General features: G+C 40.7%; 1 protein-coding gene across 5 annotated transcripts in view; it reads left to right on the forward strand.

The window, feature by feature from the left end:
• Positions 1-18,565, forward strand: part of LOC128753694 (amyloid beta precursor protein binding family B member 2-like) — a 38,149-nt gene extending 19,584 nt beyond the window's left edge. The window contains exons 1-15 of one of the 5 annotated variants that reach the window (XM_053855641.1): positions 549-657; positions 3,443-3,687; positions 4,453-4,584; positions 5,301-5,369; positions 6,002-6,052; positions 6,697-6,782; positions 7,049-7,109; positions 9,054-9,200; positions 9,551-9,678; positions 12,661-12,775; positions 14,067-14,154; positions 14,494-14,574; positions 14,666-14,781; positions 14,897-15,076; positions 16,086-18,565. In XM_053855641.1, the coding sequence (XP_053711616.1) occupies positions 606-657; positions 3,443-3,687; positions 4,453-4,584; positions 5,301-5,369; positions 6,002-6,052; positions 6,697-6,782; positions 7,049-7,109; positions 9,054-9,200; positions 9,551-9,678; positions 12,661-12,775; positions 14,067-14,154; positions 14,494-14,574; positions 14,666-14,781; positions 14,897-15,076; positions 16,086-16,256 (1,722 nt within the window). In that variant the 5' untranslated portion in view covers positions 549-605 and the 3' untranslated portion in view covers positions 16,257-18,565. Of the gene's footprint in view, positions 1-548; positions 658-2,361; positions 2,573-3,442; positions 3,688-4,452; positions 4,585-5,300; positions 5,370-6,001; positions 6,053-6,696; positions 6,783-7,048; positions 7,110-9,053; positions 9,201-9,550; positions 9,679-10,367; positions 11,857-12,660; positions 12,776-14,066; positions 14,155-14,493; positions 14,575-14,665; positions 14,782-14,896; positions 15,077-16,085 lie in introns of those variants that run through there. The other 4 variants (XM_053855642.1, XM_053855639.1, XM_053855640.1 and 1 more) reach the window with 4 other exon arrangements.
• Positions 18,566-23,137: the final 4,572 nt, after the last annotated feature.

Below are 23,137 nucleotides of genomic sequence, written 5' to 3' on the forward strand. Positions count from 1 at the left end.
GGGCCAGTATGGGACTGATTTCACACTGGGAGGTGAAAACAAATACATGCCAGGGCACAAACACAATTGTGTGTGGGTTACATTCCTCGTAAAACTTGTGGGAGAACATATGGTAGGCATTTATTTCATTTGTCAGGTTGCAGCTTCTATAGTGTTACAGAATATGTCATGGAAACTCTTTGCACATGATGTGGAGGGAAAGATGATCAGTAGGTAACCTGAGACAGGCCTAAGGGGAGATGGAAAGTTGAGGAAGATTGATGAAGAGTACCATATGCCTGTGACGATTTATATATGACGTTGAACGGAAGAATGGATTCAGTCTTTAATATTCCATATGCTTGGTTTTGCTGTGGGTGGAGACCCTAAAGCAAACTTAACCGAGTGTCTATCCATCAACTTTCTTTCTTTTCATTCCGTCTCTGTGTGATTTCACCCTTTGATATTATGCACTCAACTTTCCATCTTCTGTACTCGTCGCTGTTTTTCACCTCACCCCCTCTGTTTCGCTTCTGTCGTCCGGCTCCCCTCTCGCTCTCTCTGCCCGGGGTCTGTTTTTTGGTAACAGCACTTGATGGTGCTGCATGAGAGGCAGCTAGTTAACTATGATGCTGGGGAAAGACTACATGCTGGCCATTGTGATTGTCAATTATGAGGGTAGGTGTATGTCTTAAGACTGTCAGATCTCATCCTCTGTGTGAGACGTGGTTTGGTTGCATGCAGTACTTGTTTTCATGAGTGAGCAGGTATGTTAGTCATCTCTTGTGCTGTCGTCCTGTTCAGGAAAATGTGTGTGTTTTGCAGTCAGTGCTCTCTTTTCTCCCCTCCCCCTCTGTAAAGTATAGTCTCGTACTGAACTGCATGCTAACTCGGGCTAACAGCTACGGCACTCTGGTGCCTCATTTCTCCAGAGTGTCTTGCTGCATGCTTTTAATTCCGCACTCAAACCCATACACAGCTAATTTTAAGCCACATTGCTACCCCTGATGCCACTTCCAATATCTCGATTCCTCTTCCTGGTAGTGTATTTTATTTATTTGTTGTGATTTATTTGATACCTGAGCCCATTCGGTGAGTCACCATCTTTCCCTCTCGCTGCACAAGAGAAGAGCAAAGAGTCTTGTAGTTTTTTTGGCTGCCTCTGACCTATTTCTTCTCAATGCCTCCCAGGAACATGGCAAGAATAATTTAAAAGCCCCGTGTCAGTAGCATCATCAATGCATCATCAGATATTACGGACGTTAATTCATGTCTGTATCCAAACTGACTCATCCTCATGGTGGCAAAGAGCCACCGATTTGCCGATTACTGAGCTTTGCGGTGATGTCACTCACAAAATGATAACTGACACCAAAATGATAAATGAAAACATTCACTAGACGCCATACTACTTTTCACAAAAGTATCAAGAAGGATGAAAAATTATCAAACTCAGAATTTGTTTAAAATGTTTAAATATTGATCTATAGTCATAAAAATAATTTGATAAGAATATATTTAATTAAGTTGAGGTGTTAGTCATTTTCAGCATTTTAATATTTGATCCCAGAACAATCACATTTTAGTTGAGTCTGTTCTCATAAGTGTGACATGAGGGTGGAAGTGCTCTACCGATGAGCAAACTCAAGTGCACCAACATTTCTTGTGTCCATCCTAAAGTTTTCTACACTTACATTTTACAATCATCAGCACAATTTCATTTCCTCTCTGTCGTCAATGTAGTAACAAACTCCTATAATGGTTGAAGTACACAGAAAAGCTAATAGATAAATGTAGACATCCAACTTATCTTATGGTTGGGTCATGGGGGCAGCAGTCAAATGAAGAGGCCCGGACTTCCTTGTCCCAAGACACTGGTGAGGCTTTCCCTGACCAACCAATACACGTTGGAACACGGGTGAATATTGCCCACATCACCTCACATCTCTTCTGCTGATATGGAGAAGATGCTGTTGTACTTTGAGTCTCTCCCAGATGGCCCTATTTCTAAAGAGGAGTCCAGCCAGCCTAGATTGAAAAGTTATTTGTGCGGGTTCTATTTGCAATATTATTCTTGATAACTATTCATTGCAATTGTGCTCAAGTTACGGTAGGAAGGTGGCTTGACTGTTAAATAAAAAATGTTGACTTCTTGTTCAGCTCTTTACCATGGCATTGTACTTCATGCTACACTATATTCCGTCCGATCTCACACTCTATCCTTCCTTCAAGCAGGCCAGGATGTTTCAACCTTGCTACTGTAACCATATGTAAAACCTTCTTGACTTAAATACAATGTTCTATTGACTCACATAAATGATCAATCATAGTCACATTTCAAAGTAAGGCAACCAGGAAAAATACAATTTCCCTTAAGTCAAAGACCCAAGTTCTGAGTCAGAACTGTTTGTTAAAAATGCAAAGAAGTGATGGACTTAATTCTGTAATTGGTTTACTTTGTTAACGGAATAAATTCCATCACCAGGTTGGAGTGAGTTAATATCAGCGGCCAGCTACAGATAAGGTGACATTTAGTACGTTGTAAGGCAGGATGTGTCGACTAGAGTTGTGGCTCCATTCCTGGAGTGCTTCTGTAAGTGTCTGTGCTGGTTACTGAGGTGATATGTCACTGTCAAATAAATAAAGATAGCAGCTATCTGTTTTTGTAGCGTTGTTGGTTTTGTTCCTGCCGTGTTTCTCTAATAAGTCAACAAGACATACTGTATGTAGTCAGTACAGTGTTTAGTGTTATGTTGTTGTGCAAACAACAACACTAAATACATAAACAACTACAATTAAAAACAAAATATAACATTTTAATACAAATATAATGATATTGACAATCATTTTAAAATAAACCTCTGATTGTTTTTGAATGCATCCTTTTCAGATGTTTTGAGGCTTCAAGTGAAAAACAGCAACTACTGTGAGAAACAATCAACTGATATATGTTGTTTATTCTCACTAGGGCTGTCACCATATCCTGTTTACTCTTCACGATTATTGTGGCTAAAAAAATGTCACAATTATTAATAATTAAATGTAATTTAAGTAATTAATATCATCACAATATTGTCAAAAAAATGAAATAATAATGGATTCGAGTTAACAAAGGAGAAATAAAACACTATGAATAACTGAACTTCAACTAAGACCTGTATGCAACAGCTACTTCCCCTACTCATTCGCTCTGTCTTCTGTCTTCTGTCTTCTATGAAGGTTGCAGGACAGACTCATGGTATCAAGCTCATTTAAGGCCCATTTAACGCTCCAAACATGACCATATTTGTCTCTCTGCAAGCTTGGCCTGATTTCAGTTCTGTCATCCACCATCTACCGTCTTAAAGCTCTTTTCTGCAGTGTGTCATTTAATTTTTGGTAGTCTTATATTTGATGTTTTTACAAGAATGTGACTCTTTCTATTGAAAGACTTTATGAAAATATTGTCTCTTCCTCCTTGCAGATATCTGGAATGAGCAGTCATTCCAGACCGACCCTGACCTTCCTCCAGGATGGAAGAAAATCACAGACATGGCTGGGATTTATTACTGGCACATTCCTACTGGAACCACTCAGTGGGAAAGGCCGGACAGTCACCCTGTAGCCCCCGGCCAGATTGACCCCCAGGCTCTTGGTGACCACACAAGCTCAACACCACGTAAACACTCCCTGAGCTCACTCAGCCCCTCACCCACCCCTGACCACGAGGTTTGTGACCTGCTATTGCTAGTATAGTGACAAAATAACACATGTATTATTTTATCTGTCTTTGTCTGTGATTAATGACTTGAGATCAGAAAAAAACCTGCTTTAACAACAAACAACTAATAAGTCAAGAAGCAAAATTGTTGATCGAGAGTAAGAGAAAAAAGGTTTAGTGTTTAGCCAATTGTAGTGGCAAACATTTTCTAGAATTGGAAGGTTGCTCATTTCCAAATCACTATTCCATATGGACTGTGTCCACTCCAAACTAAGTTAAGATCCCACAGTGGAATCGGACAGTGTAAAATAATAGAATATGGATCAGATAAAACAGGAATTTTATGGTGCCACTTGTGCACACCCTGAAGCCACCAATGTGCAATAAATCAGAAATTTTAAGTCAAACCCATGCGAGTAAACGGTGTGATACTGTTCTTTAATCTGTTTGGTTGATATCTCTGTTCACACTATTAAAAGTAATAATGTAATCTAATAACATTTTTGTTCATTTTCTTTTTTCATACTGTAGCTTCTTCTTCTTTGTTTTATTATTGTACTCTGTTCAGGTTATGTGGTTGCCTCTCCTCTCAAACTTTCTATTATAATTGCATTCTTGTTCTTACCTACCCCTCAAATCCCCTTTTGAATGTACAATACAACATTTTTTTCATTTGCAGCCAGATCAATAACAAATCAGAAAGTGCTTGTGTGATGACCATAGCTTTGACAAAAGGTGAAAGCTAACTACTCTGAACTCGACTGTTCTCTCAGTCCTGTCAGGCAGACATCTTCTACAGGGCCTCTTCCAGATCAGCCAGTACCACCTCGGATAGCTCAGTGGAGCCTCTTTCTGCTCATGAGCCCACTCTCCCAACATGTGGATTTGTCAACAGTTGCTACTTCGTAAGTATTAACTCTCATGGGGTCACACGATATTTTCTACCTTAAGATTTTGGTATCTAACACAATTATTGGCATTCAAATGTGCAGTATGTGCAGCCTTTTCAATGTACTTGTTTTTGTCCTCTACATTTGTATTGTCCGGCCTGACAAAGTTGCAATGTAGATCAAATGTAATGGGAACCCAGGTGCATAAATTAGGACGTCCGACAGGGAGACATAATGGTACGTGGCCCATTGTAACTCTACAAAAGGTGCTACAGATAGAAAAAGTGATTTTTGTGAGTTGTCCTAAATAGCAAAAAGCATGAAGTATAAATGTCCATAATGCACTGGGCATGTCAGGCACGATTGGGAGGATGGACAGGAGCCACAGTAAACTAAAATAGCAAAAACAGATCCAGTTTCCGATAGGGGTGTCAAATGATAATGTTAATGCTGATGAAGTACAGACATATATAGCACATATTTTTTTAATTGTGTTAATTCGTGGGGTGCAATGCATTCTGCGCCTGAGGAGTTGTGTGTGTGTGTGTACAGCAATAAACTCAATACACTCAGCAATGGCACTGTGTTAATTGATTGAGGCAGATCAAATGAACACCTTGTGGTTAGTACGTAGCCACCACTTCCACGACGAACGCCATATTGTGTTGCGCAAAAGCTGCAGTGACATTGCTATGATGTGATGCTCATATTTATTTATATTTACCCTGTAGCCCCGGTCCACGTCACTGCTGGGAATGTCGGATCAAGAATGTCGGCCACAGCAGGAAGATGAGGACAAGGTGGGATATGAGACACCAGCTCTCCACCCTCTTTCCTGCAGCTCTTTTGTGTGTGTGTGTGTGTGTGTGTATGTATGTATGTGTGTGTGTGTGTGTGTGTGTGTGTGAATAGGCTGTGTGTGTTCTACACGCATGTCTAACTGAATTTCATTTAGGTCAATTGTTAAACCAATTTTAACTGTGAACATCATGGGTAATGTCAGGGGAAGTCATGTTTACTTCCTTTGTTGATTGACCGATTTTGCTCATCAGTAAATCTTCAGTCTTGCTTTTTTTTACATTTCATCCGTTGTTTTTTGTTTTTCTAGATATTATATCTAAGTAGTTTTCTCAATACTGTACAGAACTCAAACTAAAGGACTTTGGTCTTTAGATTTCTTTTCATAACTGTATTTTTTTTTTTAATGGTATTTTGTTTTGTAAACTAATCTGAGAATTGTTTATTTCTCACTAGAGAGGTGTCTGATTCAATTGGAGCCTTGAATGTTTGCTCCACATTGCAACAGGCACTAGTGTGTGGGCTTCTAGTTAATTAACAAGTTTTTTTTCTTTCTTTTTTTCTCCCTTTTGCTCCTCTCTTACCCTTGACCCACAACTATGTGTGAATATTTGTTTTTAAACTCTGTGTATAGAAACAGATGTGGAGTGATTTTGGCGGAAAGATTGATAGTGAAATGTGGAAGGCAAGTATAACATGTCTATGGTCTAACTTCATCCGCATTTATTTTGCGTTACATGCAAGAAGACAGCACCTGTCTGGGCAAATGCATGTGTGGATGATGCTTCAAAGTGAAACTTACCGCAGCAACCGCATCACTTTGTCTTGCCTGTTATTTGGCTGAAGCAACACACTCAGATTTGTGTCTGTACTTAGGTGATTTATTCATCCTCATTTCCTCTTCCTGCTGGTTCAGATGGATTGTGTTTGCACATGTAAACTCTCATGCTGTCTTTCAGCACATGCTGCTCTGGTTAACACCAAAGCCATTCCTACAACCATTGTGCTCTCTTTCTATTTAGACGCATGCAGCTCTGCATTTGTAATATTCGCCGTGGTTTTCCTAACATCCTCTTCCTCCTTTCTCACGTGGTCTGCAAAAAATGTTACATAAAACTGCACAGGAGAATGAGGTTCTTTTGTTTAGTATTGATTAGGATAAAAGCGAGCCTATCCATATACAAATGTATAGTGACCTGTAACTATTAAATAGTTGTGATTAAGACCATTGATATAGTGCTCATGCCGTAAGATGTCATCTTTTATGTTCTTCTTATCTTGTGTTTTTCGTCTCCTACTCGATCTGACTTTGTCATGTCTGCGGAAAAGGACCTGCAGGCAGCCACTGTGAACCCTGACCCCAGTCTGAAGGAGTTTGAGGGTGCTACCCTGCGCTATGCTTCATTGAAGTTGAGGTACGAACACACACAGAAGACACCACTATTATTCTGCTGCTTCATCACGTGTGGTCTGGTTCTTCGCCAAAACTGTGCTCCAACGAAATCGGATCAGAAGAGGAACTCAATTACAATTAGGAAATGACTGCTTGTTCCTTGATGAGCGCTCTGTACTAACAGGACACAGTCATTGTTATCTCATCAAAATAATGCAGCTGAAACAGCCACAGTGACGGGACATAAATCCAGACTAATTCACTATATTGTGTGTCTGAATCTCCCAGGAACCGTCCAGCCGAGGATGATGAAGAATCTGCCAGTGTAAAGAGGGACCCAGAAGTTAAGGTAACATGGCATTGAACACAACATTAAAATGACTTCTAACTTACCTCGGAATGAACGGGGATGAGCAAGGCTCAACCTTATAGAAAATATACATATGTTTATCGTCAATTAACCACCGCTTAGTCCCGTTCAGGACTGGAGCCTATCCCAGCAGTCATTGGTCGAGAGGCAGGAATACACCCTGAACAGGTCACTAGTCCATTGCAGGGTGCACACACCATTCACTCACACACCATTCACTCACACACCACTCACTCACACACTCACTCACTCTCACACACACACTCACTCACTCTCACACACACACACACACACACACACACACACACACACACCTAGTGGCCATTTTAGAGTGTCCAATTAACCTAGAGAGCATGTCTTTGGGCTGTGGGATGAAACCCGGAGAAACCCACGGGCCCTCAGTGAGAACATCCAAATGCAGCAAAGGCCACCGGTCCGAGTCGGGAATTGAACCCGAAACTGTTTTATTATTAATTAGCCAGAAGAAAATTTTGTTGTTCTAAAACTGAAATATTATAAACCGGGTCGTCTTGTGCCTTGGATTTCTCAACCAACAGCTATATATATATATCCTACCACTGGAATAAAGTCATTCCCAGTAATATTTTCCCTCTTATTGTGACCAAAATTTTATTTAAAAAAGATTCAAAATTGTCCTCTTACAAAAATGTAAGATATCACAAGTTTGCTATTTAACTGGATATATTGAGAATTTAGATGGCCACTCTATGTTCCCCTTACATTGCAAAAGTGTTTATGGGGTGGTAAATGTCACCTCAGAATGACTGCACAGAGCTCTGTCGTCGAGGAGGAAAAGCTAGCAAGCGTGCCATTCGGTTTACGGTGACATTTTAAAGTTAATCTTAACAGCCCTGATCTGTCTTCCAAAAACGTCATACCAGTCTCTTCAAATTGTGCCGGAACTTACCTGCTTGAGATGCCTGCCATAAGGATTTTAGTGATGTCAACTGCTGTCTTTCTGGTTTCCTGTTTCCGTTTTCTGTGAATGCTAACTCACAACAACTATACATGAAAAATGTAGGCTTTAATGTTGTGATGCTGTTTGTTTGATTCATTCTCACAGGATGTGTGCCATTTTTTAAACAATGTAAGTTATGAGAACAGGCATCATCGGTTCATCTAAACAGACAAGTCAAAAAGCAGAATATTTTTTTCCTAAAGGCAAATCTCACTAATAGAGCTACGCAACAAGATCTAATTTTAAATGTTTGTATTTTAAAAATTCTCCACCAGACATGCTCTTTTTACATTGAAAGACCATGAAGACGTCATAATACTCACTTCATGTTTCATGACAATGGTCTTTTTAATGAATGTCACCTTTAACAGTCATACGCTGAGATGTTTGTTCAATGTTAGTCATTGAAAATTGTCACATGATATCACAGACCCTGATCACTTTCATTGACATTTTCTCAACTTCTGCATACAAGCAAAACTTTATTAAATTTAACAAAAACAAATAGGACTTCGGCATGTTTTTGTTGACCTGGAATTAAGCTGCTCTCCAACTGTACACTTAATCTGTAGTGCCTCCCTGTGGTGAAGTAGAGCAGTACACTTATCTCCCCAAATACTGTACTACTGCACAATGACACGGGGCCCCAAATTGATTAATCTGAATTGTTGTACATGTCAAATGTCAAAATAACTGAGTGTCCTGTTGATACTTGACCTGTTCATTCTATGAACCTTTGTCTCTCTGGTCATGCTGTTGTTTATATTATTTTATTTTTAACAAGTTCACTTGTTCTTTCACAAATCAATCTGTAGAGCTACAGTATACACACACTTGTACTACTGTAGGTGAGTACCATAAGCACAGTCCAGGTAAAACTGCCTGAATTAACGTTGTCTTATATGTTTTTACTCATTATTTCATGGTGTTATGTGCATGTGTAGTGTTTTGCAGTCAGGTCTCTGGGATGGGTGGAGATGGCAGAGGAGGACCTGGCCCCGGGCAAGAGCAGCGTTGCCGTTAACAACTGCATTCGACAGCTGTCCTACTGCAAGAATGACATTCGGGACACAGTCGGCATCTGGGGAGAGGTGACTGAGAGAGCGCTCGTCATTCTTCACACAGTATTATAAGAAGAACTAACAGACAACTGTAATAAACTGAGGGCCGGTGAAGCCATGGTATAAAGCTAAATAGGAGCAGTACAAAACTGTATCTTAGCAGAAAGTAGAGGGCAAAGTGGTGACATACTGTCCCTGCCCCCGTGTTTGGAGAAGTGCGTGATTTGAAGAGACAAAACACAGAGAGCTCGCCCACTCAAGTGATCATTTATTTAATAGCTGTCAGTCAGTCTTGTGCAAACAAACTCAGGGGGTGATTGTTAAGAGCCATGGTATTTTGGTTTCCTCACTTCATTGATGGATTTGTTTTTCTGTTCAAGGGGAAGGACATGTTCCTGCTGCTGGAGAATAATATGTTAAATCTCGTGGACCCAATGGACCGCAGTGTTCTTCACTCTCAACCTATTGCCAGCATCCGTGTCTGGGGCGTCGGCCGGGACAATGGAAGGTTGGCTACAGCTGCTTTTGTTTTTAAAAATGAACAGGTTAGTTTTTGTTAGCAGCCAGAAATATGCTGTCTAGGTGAGGCACAGTGAAGTAACAGTGATGACAGATCATTTTTGCATGTATCAACTGTGAAAATTGCTCAAAAGCACTTAATTAGACATATCAATGTCATGTTGGCACTTGGACACTTGTCCATGGTGTTTGGGGGGGTGTGCAGGAGCGCAGTTGATAAATGATGATGCTGACAGTATGCTAATGGTAAATTCATTCATTGCCACAAATGGGAAAATGAATTCCATTGCCACCTATGCTAACACTTCCACATTAGCATCGGGAATAGCAGATATACATATCATGTTGTTCAATGCTGTCCTTTCTTTAATTTAATGAGTAACCAAGAGAGCATGCGCCTCAGGGAGTCTCTGGCCAGCCAGAAGGGGGCACGTCCCTCCACTACTGCCGAATTGCGGATTCTTCTTGTGGATGGATGTGGTGTTTTGCAGAATAGAACACATCTTCAACCAGAAATTAAATTTGTGTAGAGATTGGATTCGAGCTCAGGTGTGTAGTTTTAGTTAGTTTAGTTTCTTTTTGGTTCAACCATCACAGCAATCTTGACTGCAGTCGAGGGAGGAGGAGGAGGATAGACTGTTTGGGGAGGGGAGGGAAAGGGTTGGCAGGAGGAGAAAAAGGGGCAGTAAAGCTCTAGGAGGGGAAGACTGGCTCATACTCTCAGGGTGTGGAGCAGACAGGTTGAGGAGCAAGCGGTTGCCAGTGGCTTTTTTCATCGAAACACATAGTAGCGCCGTTTTATGTGAACAGGCTTTCCTCGACTGTGAGTATGCTTTTTCCAGTTTTTCTCAAATAGTAACAAAACTAAAGGCAGAGATGCAATCATTACCTCTTCACTGCATCCATCCTGTTTTAACCGTCCGTATCTTTATTATAAATTAAATTAATATTATAAAGTACTCTGCCAACTACCAACTTGTTTGAGTTCCAGTTGCGGCCCACATAACAAGTGTGTACATGTATTCCAATGGTACCGCCTACCATGATACCAGACATTGCTGATTTCCATTCAAAATAAATTTTAATAATCCAATTAATAGCTTGTGAATTTGAATGAGCTTACTCAAAATAAAATTATTATTATTTAAAATCTATCTTAAACCTATCGTTCACTTCATTTGCATGTTTTAATGGTGCAAAAAAAAAATCTGTTTTGGGGTACCACAATATACTGTAATATCACAATTTTATGTTAAAAGAACCCCAACAATATTGTGTTTCAGCTGATAGATTCGACTCATTCTTTAGTTGCTGTAGTGGGTTTCCATGCTTCTGTTGAGGTTAACTTCCTAGTTTGACATCACAAAATGTGAACTTGTTGTCCAATTATCTGCTGTTTATTAAAGTCCTCGACCTTGTCTGCTGTTGTCCACTGCCTCTAAAACTGGTACCTTGACAAACTGGACCAGGCAGTTGATATTCAAAACACAACTCAACACCCTGTCCTTTAAAGCTTAACATGGTGAATCAAAATCATGCCAACACTCTGGCTGCCTGGGTTTGTGTGACAGTGTGTTCCATTGTGCTCTCTATATTGTTATTTGACATATGAGAATAGTAAATAATTATTAGTTTGATATAATTAACAACTTCACGTGCATGTAATGGGATGCTGAATTATATTGGGGATATGTAAATGCTGCCCAGTGAGACACCGGATCACCACTCAGACGACACACAACTATCTTGACATTTAATTCTGATAAAATCACACAATTTTCCCCTGCTCCCTCTATCTTTCTCTCTCACCACGTCTCCCTGTTATCTCTTCTGAGTGTTTTATACTTCCCATTGCCTTTCAGCTTCTATCTTCGGTGTGAGCTGCTCCCGTTCCAATTTTCACTCCCCGTATTTCACTGGCACAGTCTGTACGCCATTTAGCTGGATCTAAATAGAAACCCCCCTTTGAAAAAAGCAAGCCGTCTCCAGCTGGTTGTAGCCAATTTCTCCCCACAGAGACTTCCTTTCCTTCCCTTCATCCATTTGTGCTATTTTCACGTATTAGTCTTTAAGGTGGCTCATGTGCCAAGCAGCGGGTTATGACATTGTTCTTCTTTTGTTGACTAATCTTCTGTCTTTTGCTTGGCTTCCGTGGACCCAGGGAGAGGTAACTGCATTCCTACTCGTCTCATCTCTTGACCTTGCAACATTATCTCTCCATTATTGTCATCATTCTTGTTTGATTTCCATCTACATCTCATGTTGTAGATTGTCTTGAAAGTGAATGTTGATTTATATCGTCCACATTACACACAAATCAAGGAAATGAAGGTGACCCCCTTTGTCTGCTCGTGTTTAAGTTCACACACACACACACACACACACACACACACACACACACACACACACACACACACACACACACACACACACACACACACACACACACACACACACACACACACACACACACACACACACACACACACACACACAGTTTTATGAGTTGAGATCCCTCGAGGAACGTCATTGAAGTCTTGTTTGCTCCCAGGCCCATATTTCCTTTTGCATTCCGTGGTCCACCTGATACATAGCTTGAAGAATGTTATTAAGTTTGGGTTTCTGCACTTTCATTTTCAGACTTAAATTGTCTGTTTCTGTTTTTTTTATTCATTTTGTGCAGATACATCTTCATGTCTACATTCCTGACTTTCTTCATTCCCTTTTTTGAATTTTCTATTTAACTCTTCTCTTCAACAGTTTTTAGATGAGTTTCTTTGCGGGGGGGTGTTGTGACTCTCATTTGCGTCATGCTGCCTTATTGGTCTCTGGGCTTGTATGATGACGAACGTGTGCGTTTGTCTGTGGGAGCGGCCCTGTGTTCATATTATGGACCTGTAGCTTTCTACACAGACCGCGTTCATATTTGATGTGTCACTTCATTCACTTCATTTGTTTATCTTCTGCTCAGAGACTTTGCGTACGTGGCACGGGACAAAAACACAAGGATTCTGAAATGTCACGTGTTTCGCTGTGACACACCGGCCAAAGCCATTGCCACCAGCCTGCATGAGATCTGCTCCCGGGTAAGTTCAGAGGAGTAGACGCAACGGTAGTAGTAGTGAATGGTTCCATCCCTGCAGTGGAAGAGAAAAAAGTGGAGGAAAAAAACAATGGGGCCCACATGTATTGATATTTCATGGAATAAATATTGTACTGCCTAGTGGGGATGCACCAAAATAGACATTTGAGACCGAAGCTGAAACCAAATAAAAATTGAAGTGCTTGGCCAAATACAGAATAATACACGATACACGATATAGTTTTACCATTTTTTTTTTACAATGTTTCATAAACATATTTAGAAAATATGTTTGTCAAAGAAAGTTTTTTTGATGATTTTATATTATTTTTCCCTTTTTTGTTTGAAATTTTGCTGTTCAAATAATAATGATAATTTAAAAAACAGAACACAATTTCCCATCATATAATGGGCTGATAAGGTAAACACAAAGCTCTAGATAGTTTGGTTGAACGCTCTATTTTTGCTCTCCAACCCTGCATGCAGACTTTGGATCACACACAGGCCGACGATGGTCGGAATGATCAAATGAAGAGGAAACGTGATCCATGGGTCATAAAGTCAAAATCATTTAGATTTGTGTTGAACTGCTCCTGTCAGCTGCCGGGAAGCCTTGGCGCGTTGAGAATCGGGGAGTGGGTTGCTAGAATTTCTTCAGCAGACCGGCCGAGTTTGTTTCACCTCAGCAGCGCATTTTTGGATTTAAAAAAAAAACCCAAAAAAACCCAAAACATGTCGACTAGAAACAAAATGACTCTTCGCCTCCAAAGTCGAAGCTGTTGCTTATTTTACCAGTATTTGGCCATCGAATGTTCGGTGCATCCCTACTGCCCAGTGAAGTGTGACTTGGAGTTAGTTTCATTACATTTTAATGATCACTTTAGGTGGACGGCTTGTTTGGGGAACGCAATTCAAATATTAAAGATAAAAATGATAGTTTCTTCTTTCACTAATTTGAGTGCAAAACACTGAATTGAACAGCTTTGTGTCTTTCATAAACAATTGTATTTATTTTTTAATCATGTGGGCTCCAGGAAAATGGGACTCCCAATTACTCCAAGCACGAACAGGCCGGAGAAATATATCGACATGATCATCATGACTGAATTTATGGAACAACAGCAAAAAGGCAGTTTTTGCGACTTCCGTCGACATGTTTTGACTTGCAATAAATACTGTGCATTTTTTGGTGGTCTGTCTTACTTCCCATCATGCAAATAAGCTGAAGAAGTCATGTTATAGTTGTGTATTTGTTGTTACTCAGTCACGTCCCTCTCTCTCTCCCCTCCCACCAGATCATGACAGAGCGGAAGAATGCCAAAGCCATGGCGGGTGGATCCCTTCAAGATAGAATCCAGGCAGGACTTGATCTTCCTTTACAAGGTAGGAGTCAACGCCTGGGGTTTGTTGTTGTCAAAGAAGTCATTCAGATACACAGTTGGAACACAGACGTCCACTCACCTTCAAACCAACCACCTTTAAACTCCACAAGTCGAGTATTTTCCTGGCCTTGTTTTGTAGAGGCACACACCATGAATCTCTTGACAAAAGACAATAAAGCAGCTGACCTGTTTTCAGTCAGCCCCTCGTAACCTGGCCGAAGAAGATGGTTGGCTGATGATGGTTGAAGAGGTTTCGCCTCTCAGTGAATCACATCTCCTTATAGGAATGGTTTATTTAAATCGGTAAAAATGGAGAGATTCTTGGGCTTTTGTTTTGCAGAATTCCCGACACCAAAGACTGAGCTGGTTCAGAAGTTCCAGGTTCTCTATCTGGGGATGCTGCCAGTGGCCAGACCTATTGGTTTGTTTTGTCTCCAACGACAACGAAAACCTCAACACATTGTACTATTTTGATTTGTTGAATGTAATACAATGTATACCTTAAATTACAGGCATGGACATCCTGAATGGAGCCATTGACAGTCTGAGAAGTTCCTCCAGCAGAGATGAATGGACCCCAGTAGCCCTGAATGTTGCAGACGCAACAGTCACCATCAGCAAGGAGCAGGTCTGATCATCATGTTGACTTCTAAACTGATGCTTACTCATTTCAGTCATGACTTTTGGTGGTTACATTGAAACGTTTTATTTTATCAATACATTGTGTTCATGCGGTTGACCAGGCCGAAGAGGAGGTGCTGGTGGAGTGTCGCGTGCGATTCCTGTCCTTCATGGGAGTGGGACATGATGTGCACACATTTGCTTTCATTATGGATGCCGGCAGTCATCGCTTCGACTGTCACGTCTTCTGGTGTGAGCCCAACGCCGGGAGTGTGTCGGAGGCTGTACAGGCAGCCTGTATGGTGAGTTTAGACCGTCCAGGAAAGATTCGGTTTTCTCTTACATCAGTAGTATGTAACATCATTAGTGTAAAATTACAACAAATTAGAAAAATGGCTTAAAGATTGTTTATTGTTTCAAACAAAACAGAATTCAAAACACAACTGAAGTTGTAAACATATCCCAACTGGTTTAATTCAGTCAGACATCCATCCATACGTTGTACAGAATGTAAACTATGTAGCCCCCGACCTGCTTGCAAAGTGGTGCATGAATACATACAGTTTCAATGGCTCTCTTCCTGCTCATTTACTCTCAAATCCAGTCAGCACTCGTTTTTTAAACTGTGTGTGAGACAAACACAGCAAGCAAATGTTAGGTGTAGCGTGAACACGACCAGCTGGCCTTCCACTTAGTCACAGCACTGCAGCGTGCACCAGTCCCTGATTTCTAATTGAAGTCAACAAACATTCAAAACGCCTTTTTTAAATGAGGCTGTTCTAGCGACAGACGGTGACAGTGTGTTTGCTCTGGTTGAAGGGATTGTCCTTGCTTGTTGATGAGTTTCAGGTCTGGACAGATGGAGTTTACTGGGCGACACCTGCTCCAATCACGTTCTTGCTCTCTGCTGTCGTCGCGAGACATCTTTCGAGAAAGCCACAAAAATGTCCTGAACACCAGTTTCTTCTCCGAAATGTTTTTTGTCTTTCTTCAAATGGACTCCAACTGAGTGAGCTGGTTTAGTAGAAACAGATACCAGAACTTCATCAGATCAGATTGTGGTCTTTTGGAATTACTGATGGGACTTTTGGCCCTTTGGAGCAGTGATGAAGGATACTTTGAAGCTGTTATAAACTTCAGATTCTGTGAGCTTACCAGCAGTGCAATCGCTATGAAAGCTATATCATGATAATGTCCAACAGGGCACGTGGATAAATACACACTCAAGCTGTAAAATTGATCAACAATGTCAAGTCTCACCACCCAGTTATCGTCTAACCAGCCTCCTCCCGTCGTCTTTGTCTCCCACAGCTTCGGTACCAGAAGTGTTTGGTTGCTCGTCCACTCTCCCAAAAAGCCTGCGGCTCGTCTCCCCCTGGTGATTCCGTGTCCCGTCGAGTCTCCACCAGTGTGAAGCGTGGCGTCCTGTCACTCATCGACACCCTCAAACAGAAGAGGCCCGTGACCGAGCTGCCGCAGTAAATGAGCTCCCTGTCACCATGGTAACCTGTCACGTTGCTGCCCGAACCTGTTGCTAACACAGGCACATGTAATCACAGCAACAGAGTTTTGTTTTTATTTGCTTTCTGGAGCAAGAACATTGACTTACCTCACACACCTATGAGTTTCTGGAGAGCCAAGGAGAAAACGGGGGGAAATGCCATAAGGTGGTTGTTGTACATAGACAGAGCCCGAAGGAGCGCCAAAGCTGAACGGCACATTTGTGGAAACACTTGGGCTCTTATTGTGTTTGTGCCGCTGGCATGACCTCACTCATTCACACTTTAGCTGTCGTCACCTGTGTCTCCTCAGAGTCGCCTGGATGATAAAAGACCATTGCCAGTTATGTCTCCTGACGTGCATGTACTTTCCTGAAACAATATAGAGACTAATGCTGCTTTTAGACTGGAGAGTTGAGGAAAGTTTTTTTCTCTTGCCAGCCACATCGATCAAAGAAGGGGTGAATGCATCACCTCAGCAATCTGTTAATGTTGGAACACCTTTTTTGCAAAGCCATAGTGTGAAAGTCAGGGAAGGATGAACGAAGACCAGAGCCAGAAGTCACTTTCAGTCCGGATCTGCATGTATTGACGGATGTGAGACTCAAACTGGAGCAAAAGCTGAAGCTGGTTGTGTTGGTCTGAGCTTCAGCTGCTTTTGTTGATGCTTGTATTGACTTTTATTTCATCAGTAATCAAGTTTGGGTTCAAGTTACAAAGCAGAACAGCTGAAGTTAAGTATTTATATCACACCATGACATGCTCGACAAGCGCCTCTGTTTTTCTGAATCAACAGGTTTCAGTCAAAATAATCTAAAATGAAATTTGCCAATGATTAATCTTAATTTGGAAAAGAGAAGACGTCCATTTTTATGCCATAGATTCCATTTTTTTCAAAGATGACAATCAATGTTTTAGAAGTTAGCTGAGCTGCTCTCAGAAGACGGAGGGAAACAATGTGACGTAACAGAGGGAGCAGATGTTCACCAGAATGAGCTGAAGTTAACGCTGAGCATTGTTTGAGTGAAGGAAATGGTTCATGACTTGGTGACTTCCTTTTGGTGCGTTCATGTGCCCTCTGACAAGTCGCACTTTCTAGAATGTGATGCTGCTTTTCCTGGCTTTGTTGTCCTTATGTCATATAATGTGTTAGCTCGATGCAAAATGACCAATATCCGTCAGCGCTGTAACGCACCATCTGTTTCAAAAACTGGTCTCCAAGTCATTTACCTTTCCTTTTCTTGCCCGTGGGAACACATGGGACAAACCTGCATCTGTTCTGTGGAGTCTGTGTGCTCTCCTCCCGCTGTCCAGAAACATAGAGGTTTATTGGTGATCTAAATTCTTCGGGGACGTGTATTGGGATCGAGGACCCGTCCAAGATGCCTCCAGTTCAGATTGGGAAAATCAAGAAAGCTTAAATTCAGAAAAACTGTGATGCAGTATTTCTCTTCAGTCAATGCAAAGAACCACTAGATGTCACTGTACACCGAGAAATGTATCCTTACCGTTATTCATAAGGAAACATCCTATATGTGGTCAGTTTTCAAGGTAGTTGTATTCAAAGATTGTGTGTGACCTCTAGTGGTGGCAAGTGAGACCACACGTTTGTGTACATAGCATCCATGTGTGTGACAGTTGGCTTCCACCTTTGTTATAAGCTATCCTTTAATTCAGATTTTTTTACCTTTCTATTTTTCATGTAATGAAATGCCTTTTTTTACCTGATGGCCAAAGTGTAAAATACTGATGTATAAATTGTTGTAGATAAGAAGAATATGAGAGCAATGAGCTGATTGGAAATCTCCATAGTTTTGGAACGCGTTAATAGCAAGCAATTACTGAGCGATGATCTATGCATTCTTTTAATCGGACTAAATGGGACGTTGTTTGTTGCCTTGCATGCCCACAGACATTTGAAAGATCTGTGTGTGCGGAACAGAAATATTTTTAATTTTATTTATTCTATTTTATAACAGAATATACAGTTTTTGTTGTTGTTGTTTTTTTTTGTTTCATTGTGGCAAGTAAAGTCTGAGGAGCGATGAACAAAACACACACCTGCAGAAAGAGGAAATGGACAAGCTCTAACTCCACATGGTGAAGCTGCTGATGTCAAGAGTCCACAGCTGCTTGGATGAGGATGACGCTGATGGGGACAGTAGCTGTGGACCCTTTCGCCAGTTCACACACTCACATAACACATCTCCATTTCAAAGAGATGGATGTGTCGCTTCTGTTTGCTGCTCACTGATTTGTACACCTTTTCAATGTAGCCAAACGTGAGAATAAACGGCAATGGATAATATCAAATTGAGTTTCTTTTTCTCTCTCTCTCTTTTTTTCCTGGAAGTTGACAGAATTTTTGAAATTAATATAAAAGTATAATTATTAATAATTATTGGGGAAAAGAAAACTCCTGTCCAACATGTGTCTCATGAAGCCTGATGATTGACATCTGTATTGGTGGCACTGTGTATATATATATATATATATATATATATATATATATATTTTTTTTTTTTTAACAATAATTCACTTGACTTATAAATCAAGAAATAGAGGTAAACTGTAGAGAAAAAATAATATTTGTATTTCAGTTTGATCAGCAATTTTGATTCACCTGTGCATTTATACCACTTAGATTCTTTTGGTTTACTGTATTGCTACTTGTCAGTTGTCATGTGTCAGTGCTGTTCAGTACTTCACCACAAAATGATTTTTCTAACGGATTTTCTTTTTCTATAGTGTTCTATAGTGCGAAGGGCAAGCGCAGGAAGGTGGTTGTTGGGGCTGAGGAGGCCAGTGCCGTGCTTATTGACTATCACGTACGAGCTCATGGTGGCCAGAAAAAAACTAGAGATGTAATTCATCAAAGTTTATTCTGGCCATAGATGATAATGGATATTGATAAATGTTTATGGATATGCTGATGAGTACAACATAACCATTGTGACTGGACATAACAGGGTGATGTGCTTGGTTGGAACCTCTGGACACAATACTGTTTATTATTAAGACATCCGACTGTCACGCCCACACACACACACACACACACGTTTGTATTTCCATCCTTGTGGTGACATTGTGAGGTTTCTCATTGACATAACCCTTTCCCCAGCCTCTCCCCTTAAACCTAACCATCCTAAATGAATGGCTAACCTTGACCAATATTTATAAGAATTGGACCACATAAAAGCAAACACACACACGCCCATTGAAGATAGTGGAAACCATGCCATGGTGACATTCACATTGAAACAAAAGTTTATAACATATATGTAATGAGCCTGGCGCAGTAAGAAGATCAGTTATAGGAAATGCATGTGAACATCCTCCAGTGCGGACAGCACTGCCTCAGAATAAATGAGAATCATGCGTGTAACCGGCATGTGTATGAGTTGCTTGTCCTACATCTACATATCATACTGGAGCCCTTTCAATATGTAAACAAAAAAAGACAAAACACCACCCACTGTTTTTGTATTGCAATGTCTTATTTATTATGATTACAATGTGCATGCAACATTTGGAAAACTACTTTGACCACCGCCATTTACTTGGCAACAAATAAAAAAAGGTGTGACAGTTGCACTGCCCTCTGAAACTGTTCTTTGAATAATTCAAATATAGCAACTAGAACCATCGATTAGAAAAACAATTACAATAACAAGCTTCATTTGCTCGCAGTTTTCCATTATACATTAGTTTTGCACAAGTTGTGCAGCTTTGCTTTTAACCTTTTAACCTCTGCGATTCTGAGGATGCTGTCCAAATCCTACTAAGCAGGGAAACTGCTGAAAAAAATCAGTGAGTAGAACATGGAGATTTACTATGGGCTAGTATGTAGCATATTAACTGTCGAGAAGTGCACAACACTTAGATCTGTGCCACGGATCATTCCAGACATGTAAAAGTGATGAATCCTATTTAAGAAATATTAAAAACATGTTGACGAAATGCTTTAAATGGAGAATGAAATCCACATGTTGCAAGAATATAGAATTTTCACATTTCACAAAACATCAGGCTTTTGTAAAGATGGAGAGCAGCCTTACAGTAGTGCATGTGGTAGTCAATCCTGATGTGTTTTTGTGCAGACAGCAATTTGGCCTCAGGAATCCTGGAACAAATCAGAGATGCAGGTCACAAATTTGGAGGTTTAGGGAAGGTCCTGGCTTTTCAGTCAAATGCAGAAACAGCCAACCAAGGTGCCCTTCCCCTCACCCAGGCCTCCTCCACTTCTACCTCATCAGATATGAAATCCACAATCAAACTGGGGTTGGAGCAACATAAAGATAGAGTTACTGTTTGAATCAGAGTTATAGTGGATGGAACAAGAATATGAAGTTCACACATGAAGCCACAGTTCTGCAGCTGGACCTTCCTTGTGGCCACCTTAGTCTCTATCACAGGAACAGAGTGGCCTCCTTTAGAGAGCTGGAAAAAGGTCAGGCAACAGACCGCTACACCATCACCAACACAAAATCAGGAAAAAGTGTGGAAAGCAGATGACGACTTTCAAACAAGCAAAGAACATATTCCAAACAACAGGAGAGAGAAGCATATTGTGGGGGGACATTTACAAGGTCCATCTAGAGAGGCGTACCTTGCCACTGGAGGCACTGACCAGGCCAGAACATGCCAGGATGATGTGGCTGAAAGAGAAGAGGAGGACCTCTGAGGAAAAAATGCTGACATTACATTAATGACAGTGACATGCAAGGACAGGAGGCTTGTGGCTGTGCTGCAGCCTGCCACAGGTGAGTCTTGTCTTCCTCACTTCTAGGGACCACTGAGACTTTGACATCTCCTGTTTTTTTATTATTATTATTTTTTGGACACAGATACCTTAATTCACAAAAATACCCAAGCCACACTTTTTCAGGAATAGTGAAGGTCCAAGTATTAAGAGTTCATAGAATTTCTACCCAAAAAGAAGATTTCTCCACAGCCACTTGAGTGTTGTGTTGCAGTTTGCTCACTAGAGGGGACTCTTGCTCTTTCCGGAGAAATAGTTTGAAAACCTTCCTCCAGAGAAAGAAGACTGCTGATCAGACAGCGAGAATCCCTTATGTCTCCACCTTTTCAGCGTCGTCACAAAGACGCATTAAAAGATTGAGAACCAGTTTTACTAAGTTGCAAAACGAACAACAAATACGGAGGAACTTTGAGTTCATTCCTGTGTACAGAAAAAAACAAAAACTTGAAAGATTTATTTATAATTTCCTACTGAACCAAAAACATGTTGGCATAGAAAAGATTAATTCTTCAAACAAATGCAATGGATTTGGAGCACAACCAATGGTCAAGTCAATCAGACACAGATGGGAAGTCATGTGAAAATGACTAATGTTGTGTATCTGATCACGTGCAAAACTTGAAAACTTTGAATCGTATCAAAGATACAATATCAAACATCGGAAAATACAATGAAAGATTTCAGCAACTGCAACAGTATATATATATATATATATATATATATATATATATATATATATATATATATATATATATATATATATCTGTTATGACCCCATGGTCATATAAGTTGCTGACAAACCAGAGTGCAGTTTTGATTCCTGCAGAGTGTGGTTGTGACCGTGGCTGGATGGAGGCTGATTCGCTGGAGCCGGAGTGCATCCTTCCAGAGGGAGTGGAGACATCTATCAGTACCTGTAGCTGCTGCCTGCTCACTCTCTCTCTTCTCCAACCACTCCCAAGCCAGCAGCTGGTGCTGTTCTGTGGTCCTGAATATTCTTTTGTGTGTTGATTTGTTGTCAGAGTTTTGTTTTGTTCCTTTTGGTCTTTGCATTTTATTTGTGTTAAATCCCCCAGTTTAAGTTCAAACAAACATCCTGAGTTTAGTGGTATGTGAAGAACTTCTGTCTGCAATTTGTAATGAAAAACAGTCATCATCGCATCCGTTACTGAGTTTTGTTTCAGAAACCAAGCCGTTTGTGACTCGAGAGGGAGGGGACATTTATTTCATTTGTGGACCATCTCTTCTACTTTTGTTTTGCGTTGTATTAAAATGATTGCTCAGTGTCAGTATTGAATAAAGTCATGTTAAATTTCCCCTTCTTTGCTGCTGGAGAATGGAAACAATCATGTTGTGTCCTCCTTCCCCTGGACTGGGGACATAACAAATCCTAAATAAAGGAGGCAGGTTGAAAACAAAAGGATAAAAAGATTAGGCACCAAAAGACTGGAAGAATCTGTGGTCTGGTCCTCTAAAATTACATGAGGACATCCCACATAAAGTCGTACAAAACCCAAAGCGTCCCCATTTCCTTAAAGGAAGATAGTAGATGAGGACGCCAAAGAACAAGAATTAGAAATCCCAGAAGACGTTATGTGGGAGATGTGGCTTTACATAGACCCTGGCAGCCCACCTACGTGGATAGCAGGCAAGACAGTTCATCATACCTCAAGGGTTTGGCTGCCACAGGAGGAACTCTGAACAGAAAACAAACGTATGCAGCCTACACAAAGGCCTACATTGAGAAAAAAAAAATCCATACAATCATACCGGGCTTTCATTCAAGGGCACTGGAATCTGAATAAAATGGCAGAGGGAGTTGGACCCGCAAAAAAGCTCTACCATTCAAGGTCAACGCATGTTTAATTGTTCTAAGTGCTGTGTTCCTCTTTTTGTGTTCAGTGATGCCTTGACATGGCATGTTGTTTTAAGTGTCCGGCCTGTACGATGAATAGAGTGGACTACAGGTCAGGCACCACACCAAATACTCCAGACTTCTTCAGTACTTACCTCACACGTCATGCGGCAAGACATAAATTCTTAACTATGCACATTACCTGCAGCCAAAATGAACAAACAGATGGCCCTCAAATCCATTCAAC

Source organism: Synchiropus splendidus, chromosome 2, assembly GCF_027744825.2.
Source record: "Synchiropus splendidus isolate RoL2022-P1 chromosome 2, RoL_Sspl_1.0, whole genome shotgun sequence".
NCBI classification, from domain to species: Eukaryota; Metazoa; Chordata; class Actinopteri; order Syngnathiformes; family Callionymidae; genus Synchiropus; species Synchiropus splendidus.